Source organism: Corapipo altera, unplaced genomic scaffold (assembly GCF_003945725.1).
Source record: "Corapipo altera isolate COAL_440 unplaced genomic scaffold, ASM394572v1 1, whole genome shotgun sequence".
Classification (NCBI taxonomy): Eukaryota; Metazoa; Chordata; class Aves; order Passeriformes; family Pipridae; genus Corapipo; species Corapipo altera.
This window is the reverse complement of record NW_020884873.1, coordinates 29,543,306-29,556,805: the sequence shown is the minus strand read 5'-3', so window position 1 is coordinate 29,556,805 and position 13,500 is coordinate 29,543,306. Positions and strand designations below refer to the sequence as shown.

The 13,500-nt window shown below is 37.6% G+C and overlaps 1 protein-coding gene across 2 annotated transcripts in view; it reads left to right on the top strand.

The window, feature by feature from the left end:
- Positions 1-13,500, top strand: part of ZDHHC17 (zinc finger DHHC-type containing 17) — a 70,388-nt gene that overhangs the window by 28,899 nt on the left and 27,989 nt on the right. For both annotated transcript variants that reach the window (XM_027655847.1, XM_027655857.1), the window contains exons 4-7: positions 2,194-2,271; positions 3,668-3,812; positions 9,826-9,890; positions 11,110-11,272. In XM_027655847.1, coding sequence (XP_027511648.1) covers positions 2,194-2,271; positions 3,668-3,812; positions 9,826-9,890; positions 11,110-11,272 — 451 coding nt within the window. The remainder of the gene's footprint in view (positions 1-2,193; positions 2,272-3,667; positions 3,813-9,825; positions 9,891-11,109; positions 11,273-13,500) is intronic.

The following is a 13,500-nucleotide window of genomic DNA, read 5'->3' as shown; positions in this document are numbered from 1 at the left end:
CTTATATTGCAGTGCCCAAAACTGCACACCATATTCAAGGTGAGGCTGCCCCAGTGCAGAGCAGACCGGGACAATCCCTTCCCTCGCCTGCCTGGCGATGCTTTGCCTGATGCCCCCAGGACACGGTTGGCCCTCCTGGCTGCCAGGGCACTGCTGACTCATATTCAACTTGCCATTGACCAGGACACCCACAACCCTGTCCATGGCACTGCTTTCCAGCATCTCATTCCCCAGTCTGTACAAACATCTGGGATTGCCTGATCCAAGCTGCAGAATCTGACACTTTCCCTTGTTAAACTGTAAATGGTTGGTGATTGCCCAGTCCTCTGATTTGTCGAGGTCTCTCTGCAGGGCCTCCCTGCCTTTGAGGGAGTCAACAGCTCCTCCCAGTTTTGTGTCATCTGCAAACTTGCTTAGTATCCCTTCCAGTCCTGCATCCAAGTCATTTATGAAGATGTTGAAGAGCACAGGGCCCAAGATGGAGCCCTGAGGAACCCCACTAGTGACAGGTCACCAGTTTGATGTTACCTCATTCACTATCACCCTCTGTGCTGACCCATGAGCCAATTGCTCACCCCCCACATGATGTGTTTATCCAACTGTGTGCTGGACATTTTGTCCAGAAGGATCCTGTGAGAGACAGTATAGAAAGCTTTACTGAAATCCAAAAAGAAGACATCAACTGGCTTTCCTTGATCAGCTAGGTGGGTTACCTTGTTATAAAAGGAAATCAGGTTGGACAAGCAGGACTTTCCTCTCCTGAAGCCAGGCTGGCTGTGACCAATGACTGCATTGTTTTTCAGGTGTTTTTCAATACCTCCCAGAATAATCTTTTCCGTAACTTTACGAGGCACTGAAGTGAGTCTGACAGGCCTGTAGTTTCCGAGGTCCTGCTCCTTACTCTACTTGAAAATTGGGACAACATTCTCCAGATTCCCAATACTGCTCAAAAATCATCGAGAGAGGTTTTGTGATGACATCAGAAAACTCTTTGAGGATTCTGGGACAAATCCCATCAGGCCCCAGAGATCTGTAGGGATCCCGCTGGAGCAGCAGATTCCACACAATTTCAGGGTCAGCTGCGAGTTGATCATTCTTGCAGTCATGGTCCTCCAGCTCAGAGTGCTGAGACTCCCTTGGTCTGTCCTCTGTGTTGAAGGCAGAGGCAAATAAAGCATTAAACACCTCTGCCTTGTCTCTGTCCCTGTTTGTGAGGTGACCATCCTCATCCTGTAATGGACTAATAGTATTTCTATACTGCCTGTTGCCATTACTGTAGTTGAAAAAACTTTTTATTGTTCCCCACATTTCTATCCAGCTTCAACAGTTGAGCTTTGGCCTCACAAATTTTCTCCCTGCAGCAGCAAGCAGCATCTCTGAATTCTTCTCATATCACTTGACCTGACTTCCACTGGGCATACACCTTTCTTTTTTGCCTTATTTCCAAGAGAAGATCTCTGCTCAGCCAAGCTGGCCTTCTGCCTCACCTGCTTGACTTCTGACATTTGGGAATTGCCTGCGCCCTTGCGCCTTCAAACATCAAGAGGTGATGTTTGAAAAGTGACCAGCACTGATATTCTTGAGGGAAAAATAATTTCTAACCCATCATTTTGAAATATTTTTAAAATACGTGGATAGTTTTTGTCCTTTAATTAATAACAGTTGAGAAGTATGTACAAATCTTAGTCCTTTGGCAAACGTGTAACTTAAGTGTGATCTCTGGGACCAATGATTTCAGCAGGACCATTCCAGTGATGACACAAGATGCAAGTCTAATGTTATATACTTTTGCCATTTAGCCAAAATGCTCTAAAAATTATCGTCTTCTAGCAACATATTCTTTACCAGTAATTCAGAGTTCTATTTAATGCAACAGACCCTAAATATTTAAGAAGAAATAGTTTATTAAATACTTTTGTGGTAGCACAGTTTGTACTACTTTATATAGCAATTATTCTGTTTTACGTTAGAATCAAACTAGGAAATAGTATCATGTTTAAAATGCAGTAGGAGGTATCCCTGCTCTCCCAACCCTTATAAGAAAGGCAAAAGGAAGGTTATATGAAGACAAGAAAAAGTTCTGATCTTCTGGTCTCTTAACTGCCTGTTTTGTGTAACATCAAACATGCTTACTGTGTGTCCTTTCAATTTAACCAAGACAAGCAATAATGTTTATTATTTGTATTATTCCAGATACTATATATCAAAGGGTGCTATTGTTGATCAGCTTGGAGGAGATTTAAATTCTACCCCACTTCACTGGGCAACAAGGTGGGAAAAAACCTTCTTAAATTTTCTTCTCTGTTTCTTTGCTTAACACGTAATCTGATACTGATAGTTTTATGAAATTGCTATATTTTTGGAAATACTTTGTACTAGAATTAATTCAGTCTTTGATAACTGAGCTCATTGTGAATGTGCTATGTTGGAGCTAAGGGAGCTTTCAGCATAATGTTCAGATTTTGTCTTCTCTCTTTCTGATGTAAAGGAAGATGATTGCTATGATAGGAAAACAAGTAAAATCAGAGTCTGTAGGCACCTTGGCTTACTCTTACTTTGGAGATCTTATTTTTGTCAAATCTTCTGAAGTTCAACAACACTTCTGCAGATGGGTCTTCGGATGATTTTTTTTGTGACATTGTCCTTGCAGTGTTCTATTTTTTTTAAGATGTACTTAAAATCTGATTTATTATGTACGAGATGGTCAGAGATGATGAATGGCTAGAAGAATTGAAGACAGCCTTTGAGCAGTCCTGCTCCTTCAGACAACCACCTAGAAATAGGCAGGAAAGAAACACTATCCATATTAATATTTTTACCTGTAGATGACAAAAGGAGACTTAGAAAATTAGGTTTTAGAAGATTCAGTTTATCAAAAGAATGTGTTTACTAAAGATGAGGAATGCTTGTTAGCTTCCATTAAAGATTTTAGCATCTATATTTCTTTTTGTTACAGATCACACTCTGTGATTCTGTATTGACAGCAGAAAAGCTTGATTAAATTTCCTGGTGTTCATTTATACCTGGAATCTGTTACTCTGTGAAGCATTGTCTGAAGCTGCTTCTGACAAATTGAAGAGGTCTTTTTGCTCATCTCAGGAACTGTGTACTGACAGTTAGGCATCGTGTCTAAAAGAAGGATATTCCCATGCTCATTATGGCAAAAAGATGCTTAAGCTTTTAACGTAGTGTGGAAGAAATGTAGACCTTCAGTTTTCCTGGTTTTTTCCTACTTTTTGTTTCACTACAGTTTTTGATAGTAGAAAGATAAACCACAAGCCCCACAAAAAAGTGAGTAGCTAGCCAATTTGACATCTCTTAAAATAGCACGTTTCAAAGGTGGGTTGGAAGAAGTTACAGTAGACTAGATCTAAACTGTAAGTTAGGTTTTTTGTTAATTGTCTTTTTTGCTATACAGTACACTTAAGCAAATGGCATGTGATGAATGCATTGTCTGCATAGAATTTGCTCATATAAATGAATTTGCTTGCTCTGTTGGAGAATCAGATCATTACAGTTGTTGTTTTCAAAGTATGAGTTAAAGTGCAGGAACTCTGGTAGTGTAATTACTGCTAAACATACTTGTTGTATTCCAGTATTCAAATTTCAATAGTTTTTCTGTATATAGTTATTCAGTTGTTTGTTTTTTGTGTTTTGTTACGTTTAGACAGGGTCACTTATCCATGGTTGTACAGCTGATGAAATATGGGGCAGATCCGTCGCTAATTGATGGAGAAGGATGTAGCTGTATTCATTTGGCTGCCCAGTTTGGACATACTTCGATTGTTGCATACCTGATAGCAAAGGGACAGGTAAATTTTAAGTAATATCATATTTAAATAGATTCTACTCAGATTTAGAGTAGGAAAACAATTGAAACATTCAGGAAATGCAAAATATTTACCTGAATAAATATAAAACTAATTCCATGTCCTTTATTGTAGACTACAGTGTTGATGTGCCACCTACTAAATTAGTTTCCTCTAACAGTGGTCTGAGTACTTTGGCTTTAATTCACACTTGTCAAGTGTAGTATATGGAAATTCTAGCAGTTATTCTTTTACCATTCTTTATTTCTAATTAATTTAATCTTTAGTTGTAACTCTGACAATGATAGGAAGTATTGTAGAATTCTTCTCAGAATCATCAGTTATACATGGATAAAGAATCTAGTGACACATCAGTCAACAACTTTTAATTTATTGCTATTTTCCTAATTACTTGCATGTGTAAATAGAAATGAAATCAAACAACTCCAAACCTTCTTACTACCCTCATATTACTGCTAGAGCTGTAAAGTGTGCATATAATGTGTATTCATTACTGTTCCTGTTGTGTCCCATCTGTCATTCTGTCTGCTCAAAAACTTGTTCATGTTTTTGCTACTCATCCTGCACTGTAATTTGTTGATTTACTCACCTGCAGGTATGTGCCTGAAGCATAAACTTGATTTACTGTGTAAACCATACAGAAAAGTCAAAGCCCTCCTCTTATGACTGTCCTACTAATGCTGTTCACACTTCTGTATTCTGCGTATTTTCTCAAATACCAAGTGAGATACGATCCAATGAGTCACGTAGAATATGAAGTCAGTGGGTTTGGTCTGTGTAAAACAAATACTAAATTTGCTGTGGAAAATTACGTCTGTACCTGTGAAAACCCCCAAGCTGTTGCTCCATGCAGTATTCAATTTGTATCTGATAACCGTTTGGTAAAACGGTATTTAGTGTATGATAGAGACTAAGCTAGGCAAAACAAGAGTCTGATCCTATTTTGTGTAATTGCTGTTTTGTGAGAAATAATGATTGGAGAGGAACGTGTTTTCATGAGGAACAAGTTTTGTATTTTCTTCACAAATTACATATAATTGTATGTGGGTTTTATGTTACTAGAAACATCTTGTTGATATTACACAAGTACGAACTTGTTTAAAGCATAGCGTTGATGAAGTGTTAATGACCTTTAAAGTGTTCTCTCTGATTATGAAATCTCCCTGTAAATGTTGTTTGTCCTCATGTTTATATACAGATTTGCTCAACTTATTCAAGCTTATAATACTTCAGTGCAAAAGAAACTGTGTGTCTTTACATGAGTATATACATAGAGACACAAAAATTGCCTTAAAATTTAAAACCTGTTATCGTGGAAACAACTGTTGCTATCAATAGCTTTTAAAAGGCTGATTCTTATTAAATCTCTCAAATGTTATCAAGTATGATTTCTCTATCCTTTCTGTGATGAGAGTTTGAATTTAACAGTAATTTTTCATAGCACTTCAGGAAGTTCAACTTTAAAATTATATATTGATTTGTATGTTTAAAATATAGTAATATTAATAGCATTGTAATAATCCCTAAACTCCTAGTTCTCTAGCTGTACTACATACGACTACAGAAACTACATGGTTTCTCTAGAAGCTATGGGAAATACCTGATTCTATTTTTTAATTCTCCTTTAATTACTACATATGAGGCCATTAATCTCTCTTTTCTTTCCCCATCTTCTTTGTGATGCCATGATTTGGATTTGGAAACTTGAACTGCTGCTACTCTTTTGCCTTTTGTCTTTATAGAGACCAAGTTCTCTTACATGCAAAGAATAGGCTTGCCCTTGTTCTGAAGCTAATTGTAGTATCGGTGTGGTAAATGACAGCTATGTCCAAATAAAAGTCACTGTAGGCTGTTGTGCTTTGTTAGTTTGGTCCTGATGCCTTTGTGGATGAGTATGGTCTGAGAAGAGCCAACTTTCATAACTTTGTAGAGGACTGACAGGTGGATTAAGAAGTCCTAATTGCTTCTTGTCCCTTTTTGAGGCAGAGCTGGAACAGAGCTTCCGTCTTGCTGCTTCACTCTCTTCTAGGCTGCAGCAACCAATGATAAAATTTCCAATCTGAGACTTGAGTCCAGTTCTCTAGTTTCTGGAGTGTAGTGTTGGGGAAGAACTCTTGGTCAGATGCGCTCTGGCTTAAGTTGGAAGTGAACCTGCTTTCATGCCAACAAGTATTAGTTAAGAGGCAGCTGTGGCTGATAGCTGTTGGTTTTTATTTAGTCATGTCTCTTACTGAATTTTGAGAGACTGATACCTGGCTGTATCGTAATTTGCTCACGTTGTTTGTGTCAGTGGGTTGCCTGGGTCAAAATCAAGCCAGGGGCAAGTGCATGATATAAATATAATCAGATATAAAGTTACAGAATCTGTAGCACAGTTCAAGTTCAGGTAAGATCATTATTTTTAAGAAATACAGGAAAGAAAAACTGAAAAGAACTTGAAGGCACTTAAAATAGTTCAGTGTACAGTTTGACTGCTTGACACTGTGCTTGCGCTACTTAAAATGCCAAAGGCACATCAGGACCTAGCATACACAAACATTCACCTGGAGTAAGTTAAGATATGGATGTGGTATGTCAAATTGTTGAATAATATGTTCTCATCCTATGGCATGTGTGAGGTATCTTACCTCAGTCACAGATAATGAGTGACTATAAAGTTGCTAGTCAGGTAAAATCATTTTGTAAGAAATATTCTAGTTCTAAAATTATAGTTTAACTATTTCATACTTACAGTTCAGCTATCACTTTTATAGTTTAAGTGGCACTTATTCATCAAGTACGTAATTTTTTATTCTCAGAGTTGCAATTTTCTGGTACCAGCAGTTTTGGTTATTTCGGTGCTGCAGTCCACGAGCAGTGCTCCTAAGCGCTGTTACCTCTGTTGACACCGAGTCTCCTCTCCACCGGGTGCAGGCCATTAAACCAGGTGTTTTTTTTAGACCCAACTCACAGCACACTACTTTACAAAATTATAAGTCCAGCTGTGTTCTTCCTCATGATTGTCAAGACTCTGAGTTTGATGGACTGGAGTGTACAGAACAGAGCTTTTATTTGAAAGATTGAGGTTGGTTTAGTTCTCTGTGTTAACTTACTTGTTGGTCTGCACTTGGTTCATTCCATGGGAATCCTACAAAATCTCTGCTTTTGTTGAATAACTAACACACATCTTTCCTAAATTAAGAAATATTGTCAGACTTACTATATCTCCCTTTCTAATAAATCTTCTTTACTATATGCTTTTAAAGCCCATTTCCCTTTCCCTGGGCAGTCCATGGGAAAGAGATCTTTTCCTCATGGAGAACAGGATTCTGAATAAGGATATGATGAGTCTTTTCTATGAAGGTCCATGTTTTGTGAAATAAGCAGTAATGGTTCTAAAGAGGATGAAATTCCTGGTTCCTTTCTGTGCAACTGAATGTACTTTTGAGTGGAATCTCTTCATGCTTTCTGTGCTTTTGAAGAGGCTGTATTGTATCACAGTACTGGTTTGACCATTGCTTGTTAAATGTCCTCGTAAGCCTAATGCTCCTCTGATCTCTAACTGCTATTCAGAATCCTACCTTGTCAAACATATATTGCTTTCAGAAAGTAGTATTAAGCAGCAGAATAGTTCCTTTTCATGAAGAAAACTTTCTCCATGGTATTTTTGCCTTTCCGAAAGCTTTTTGTGGGATCTTTTATTAGTGTCCTAGGATTAAGAGTTGTTGTACTTTAGAAACAACTGAAAATTTTGCCGGTTGCAGTCCACAGAGTTCACACTTGAACCACATACAGAGGGCAGCAGTATGTGCAATTTTTGATCGTTGTGTCACTTACTGTTGCAATCTTTGTTTCTTACAGTGCTTGTACCATGTCCTAACAGCACAGGTACACCCCTCCATGGGCACTGATCTGTCATTAAGAGCCAAAGAAAAAATTAATTCTAAAGTGCCTGTTGGGTACACACTAGAATAGAAGAACCATCCCTTAATATGTACCAGTTGCTGAAGGTTTACTTTTTCGCCTCAACCTTTTCTTTGGCAAAAAGCAGGAACAGAGCTTCCTTTTTAAAATGTCTCACTTGTTGCCTGGTTATGGTACTGGAAATATCAAGGAATATTTGATGAGAGGTTTGTTGGAGCATGTGTCTGCTGTGCACAGCTACATCACCTTTGTTACATCTATACAACAGTACTCAAGTCAATTTTAGTTGCTTTGCCTCTTGTTAAAGTTCCTTTGAGAAGGGATCTGCCTCAGCCAACATAGCAGCCTAATATAAGTAATAGCTGTAGCCTGCTTTGTTAAATTATGTCTAGGGAATAGTCTGGAGCTCATGGATTTTGGTTTTTTTTATTTAGTTGAGTGTCACTTAGTTTTGATTTGTTGAGGGGAATCATTGAAGGCATTGTTTTACTTACATCCAGGCAGGTCCCTACTGTCACAAAGAAGCACTTTTCTGTATGAAATCTAAAGATGAAAGAGAGATTGTTCCTGTCACAGTAATTGGTACAGTCTTCCAAGTATGTTGTTCACTCAATGTGACCTGTGAATCAAAGTAGTGCTTCTCAAGAATGAATGAACTTGAGGTTGGGCTGTGGTTCTAATTTCCTTCATTACCTCAACCACAGGAGGTTAGAGTTCCAGCAGTTGTGCAGTCTTAGTAGGCTCAAAAGGATCTAATCTGTACAAGTACTGTGAACAGTCTCAAACCATGTAACTCTTTTCTGAACAAACAGTGCAATCAAGTAACAGTTCTCTTTCGTCTCCATCAACTGTGGATTTTAAATTTCCTTTTTTTTTTTTTTAAATTAAGCAACAGAGTAAAAACGCAGAAATATAAAGTTATCTGCAGGCTAGAGATGTTTTAAAAGCAATTATTTGGAAGAACTAAGTTGGATTTTCTGGAAAACAACTGCCTGGGTGAGGCTAACAGCAGCATGGACAGGGATCCCAGAGTGCTGGGCATTTGGCAGACTACTGGAGCAAGGAAGAGGGTTCTGGGGGTGATACAAGGCAACATAATTAATTTTCTGGGTTTCTGTCAGGAGTCTCTAGCAAAAGACTTTATTGAAACACTTTCAATCTAATTTTTCCTAGTAAGGACTGAGGGGAGTAGGATAGGAAGTATTGACATCTCTATTGCCTCTAAGGAAAACTCTTCAGGTGATGCATTAAGGTAGCTTAGGGTGATTTTGTTAGTGCTGGTCTGTGAATCTTGCCCAAATGTGCTTGAGAGTCTAATCTGTCTCAGAGTATTTAGGAATTGCCAACTTCCATGTTAGTGAGGCAGGGGAGGAAAGAGATAAAAATGCTGTAAATTAAATCCTTTCTGAAGGATTTAAAAGAATTGTCTGGGTGGTGCTGTTTGGTCGTCCTGTGGCTATCTTCTGTTAAATGTAATAATGATTTTATTTATTTATTTTCACTCATCAATTTAGTCACCACTTGATTAGAGATCAGTTTTATTTCTGAGTAGGTTATTTTAATTAATGGCTTTTGTTTAAACTCTGGCATCCATTAACTTGATATCCAGATATATAAATACCATTGGAACTGAGGCAACTAAGGAAAATTGCTTTGCAATCTGAAAAATAGAGGCAGCTATCATTTAGTAGGATGTAGGATGATGGTATTTATATTAAATTATCAAGTATTTTTTGTAAATATTGGTTCATTATTTTAGTTTTCTCCTGCTTTTGAATGCAATAATACACCATCTACATGTATCTTTTATGTTGAAGAGTAGTAGGAATTTAGAAATGACCGATCTTATACAGTATGATTGTTCCTTAGTTTCCAAAATAGATTGGAATGGTCATATTTTGGCAATGATGGTGTTAATGTTTGTTTTTATTTTTTTAAGTACTATTTGATTATGTGCTAAAAGCTTACCAGTTTTTCTGCAATTCAGATGGTTTGTCTTAAAATACTACTTCTCATTGCAAACCTTGTATCTACTGGATCTTGAGTATGCTTACTTTTCTCAGCAACATTTTTTTCTTTTCCTTTTTTTTAGGATGTAGATATGATGGATCAAAATGGAATGACACCTTTAATGTGGGCAGCTTACAGAACACATAGGTAATATGTGCAGTTTTGACTTTCTCTTATTGTTAACCAAGTGGCATATATTATTGACTGTTTCTGATTTTTATTTGGAGGGGTTTTTTCTGTTGTTATTTAATTAGTCACTATTCTTTCCACAGTTGCCATTTTATCTTTCTTCATTTATGCTTATTGTGAGTTTATCCCAGTTGGCAGCTCAGCCCCACACAGCCACTTCCAAGTGGGATGGGGGTGAGAATCATGAGGGTAAAAGTGAGAAAACTCGTGAGTTGAGATGAAGACAGTTTAATAGATAAGCAAAATAAGGCATTCATTCACTGCTTTCCATTGGTAGGCAGAAGTTTAGCCATTTCCAGGTCACCTGTAACGGTTACTTGCCAGGGCAGATACTCTAATTCTTAATGTCCCCTGCTTCCTCCTTCTTTCCCTCAGTTTTCATTGCTGAGCGCATTATATGGTCTGAAATTTCCTTTTGGCAGTTGGGGTTGGCTGTCCCAGTGTTCCCTCTCAACTGTAAGCACTGCTCAGGAATAGCTAAAACACTGGTGTGTTATCAACACTGTTTTGGTCACAAATCCAAAGCACAGTGCCATAGGAGCTACTTTGGAGGAGATTAACTGGATTTCAGTACAGACTCAGTACAATGACTTAATAAAGAGAGAAGACATTATGAAGTACTCAGTAATCCACAGCTTCCTGTGGAGATGATTGGAAAAAGTTGATGAAGAATAACACTTCTCCAAAGAGCAAATTCGTTTTAATTAAATTCCTGTTTGGAAGGACGTGTCTCCATTGATTGTTGGTAGACTAACTTTTACCAATACCTGCCATTACCAAGCTTATCATCCTGTTTTTCTTTTCATCTTATGGATTGTGAAGTGGAAATATAACATGGTTTGAACTTCGGTTGTCTAAGTATACGGTCATTTGCCTTTTTTACAAATTTGTTAGTAGTGTTAGATTTTGGAAAACACAAAACCAGAATTGTATAGCAAATGTGTTTCGTGACATCCCAGAACAAGCTGTCTTACTGACCTCCTTTATAAGTCAAGAGAATTGTGGTTACTCTTTGGAGGGAAGAGAATTTGAGCCATTCATAATCAGCAGCAATGTCACTTTGCTATTGTATAGTGTACCTGATCAATGATCTTCGAAGAAATTGAATGCATGAACAGTAAGCTGGTATGTATTTGAGTTCATCTTCTGTAGATCTAACAAGAATTTTCTTTTCTAGTGTGGATCCAACGCGATTACTACTTACATTTAATGTTTCTGTTAACCTTGGAGACAAATACCACAAAAACACAGCATTGCACTGGGCTGTGCTAGCAGGAAATACTACAGTTATTAGTCTTCTGTTAGAAGCTGGAGCTAATGTTGATGCTCAAAATATTAAGGTAAACACTTGGTCTGTTTTTATTGTGAGTGGTTTGAGGCAGAAATAACAGAACCTTGTGATAAATCTCAAGAATAGGTTATTGTTGTGGGTATGATGGGATCATGAAGATGGAGCAAAAGCCATGCCACTAATATGTCATTTGGAAATCAGTTTTTCCTAAAAGTGACACATAACCACTAGATCTGCACTTTAAAATAATGTATCAATGATTATGTGTAAATATATGGGAGTGGGGTGTGCAATTAGACTGCATGTATGAAGACCTGTGCATTTGGAGGCAAAATTGGAAACCTGACTGACTTTCTTCTAGTGAACTTCTGAGGTGACTGTTTTTTGGACTGAGATGTGAGACAACATCTCTGTTCTCTTCTGGAGAGCTGGCAAATGCTCTAGTCTGTCACCAAGTGTCAGTAAGGAAGTTGAAGGCCTGAAAATACCAGTAGGAGTAAAATTAGAAAACGGACTCTTTTTTTGCATCTGAACTCTAAGTTACCTGATTACCAGAACCTCTTAACAATGAAGCTAGATTCTGCACTAACAGAACCCATCTCTTGTGTATGTTAGACCAGCAAGACAGCTGTTAGAATTTCTGCTATAGACTTGGAGTCTATTAGGCTTCTCCAGCCTTGGAAGTTGTACCTTTTGAATGTGGTTTTATCCATTGCCTCTGGATATTCTATATATCAAATCAGATGCATTTTGCTACCTAAGCTGTTTCTTCTGTGGTGTTGGAGAAGAATTCACTTTTAGAAAAAAAATTTCTCTACTGAGTTTCTCTTCATACATTTGTATTTTCCACTTAAAGAGTGTTACAGATGGAGTGGTTACACTTGAAAACAGAGCTATAAATCTACATTTATAAAATATTAAATACTTAAATAAATTTGTTTGACCTTTTGCCATTTTTTCTACTGATTAAGATGGCCAAGGCCTATTTTACTTGACCACAAGTGGTAGAAATATGCAAAAAACTAACATACACACCAATTTTCTTTAAGAACATGGAACAGCCTTTTCAGGGTGCAGTCAAATTTTGTTAGTAGCTTCTAGGTCCTAAATGCACTTTAAAATATCAGAAATACTCATGATCATGAATGAAAACTCATTACAAGGAATCACATGGCTTTTCACATGTTTGAAACAAATCAACTAGCCTCTTGCATGCAGTGCTATGAATAAATAATAATTATTCCTGGTCTGTAAGGTCAGTTGTGTGGATGAATTATGCTTCTAGGCTTGCTTCTTGTGTTGAAAGGCTTTTTTCTTATGCCACCTAATGGTAAAAAATTAAGGTATTTTTGTGGGAAAAAAAGTCAATGTGTCATACTGATTCTTCTGACAGACTGATTAGTGTGATTAGAGTTTTAAAATCATCACCTTACTTACATTTCTGGACTCTTATGAAATCTGTAACAGAAATTCCTGTGCTTGGCCAAGTGAAAAAGTATCTGCTAGCCTGAAGCAGTACATGGTCTTACCTTCTTTATTGACAGACAGCAGCAGTCAGTAGAAAAACACATTTTTGAACCTGCTGGATCATGATCTTTCCAGTCATGCCAGAAGACATGTACTTGGTTTGTTTAACCACTGCCTATCTTCTGCAGTGGAATCTAGGTTTCTTGAGGATCAAAATCATGCAAGCAGAGGCAGTTTTGCCATCCAGCCAGTGGTTTTATAAGAGATGCTGATTTAAGTGGTAATAAATATATAGGAAAAATTTGGTTGATGTTTATAGATATATAGAAACTCAGTTTTGTGACCCTCCTTTGACTGTTCAGCAAAAACGTTTTCTTTGAGCCAAAACCCAGTTGTTAAAATATCTGCGTTGTGTTCCCTCAGAAATAAAAGGAACTGTGAAAGGCTCCTTTTTGATGCAGTCACTTCCAGATTTCTGTAGCACTCTCTAGTGAAGTCCTTTCCTCAGATAGCCCACAGAATTGACCAAGAACAGTGGTAAGACAGCTAGGGTTAAGGAAATACATTGGCTGAAAACCATTCATCTTTTTCAAATTATGAAGTGACTGAAATATTAGAAGTGAACTCTGTTGTTATCAGTGCTAGGCAGTCTGTGTTAGAAAGGCACGTGCTGCTGGCTGCCTAGGCTTGCACAAGATTGGGACCAGTCATCTCAGTAAGGTGTTATTTACTTTGCATGACAGTTTGTGAAGTATTTGAACAATAGCACTTTAATTCTAGAGCGAAGCTTGATACAAGGAATGAGTTTGT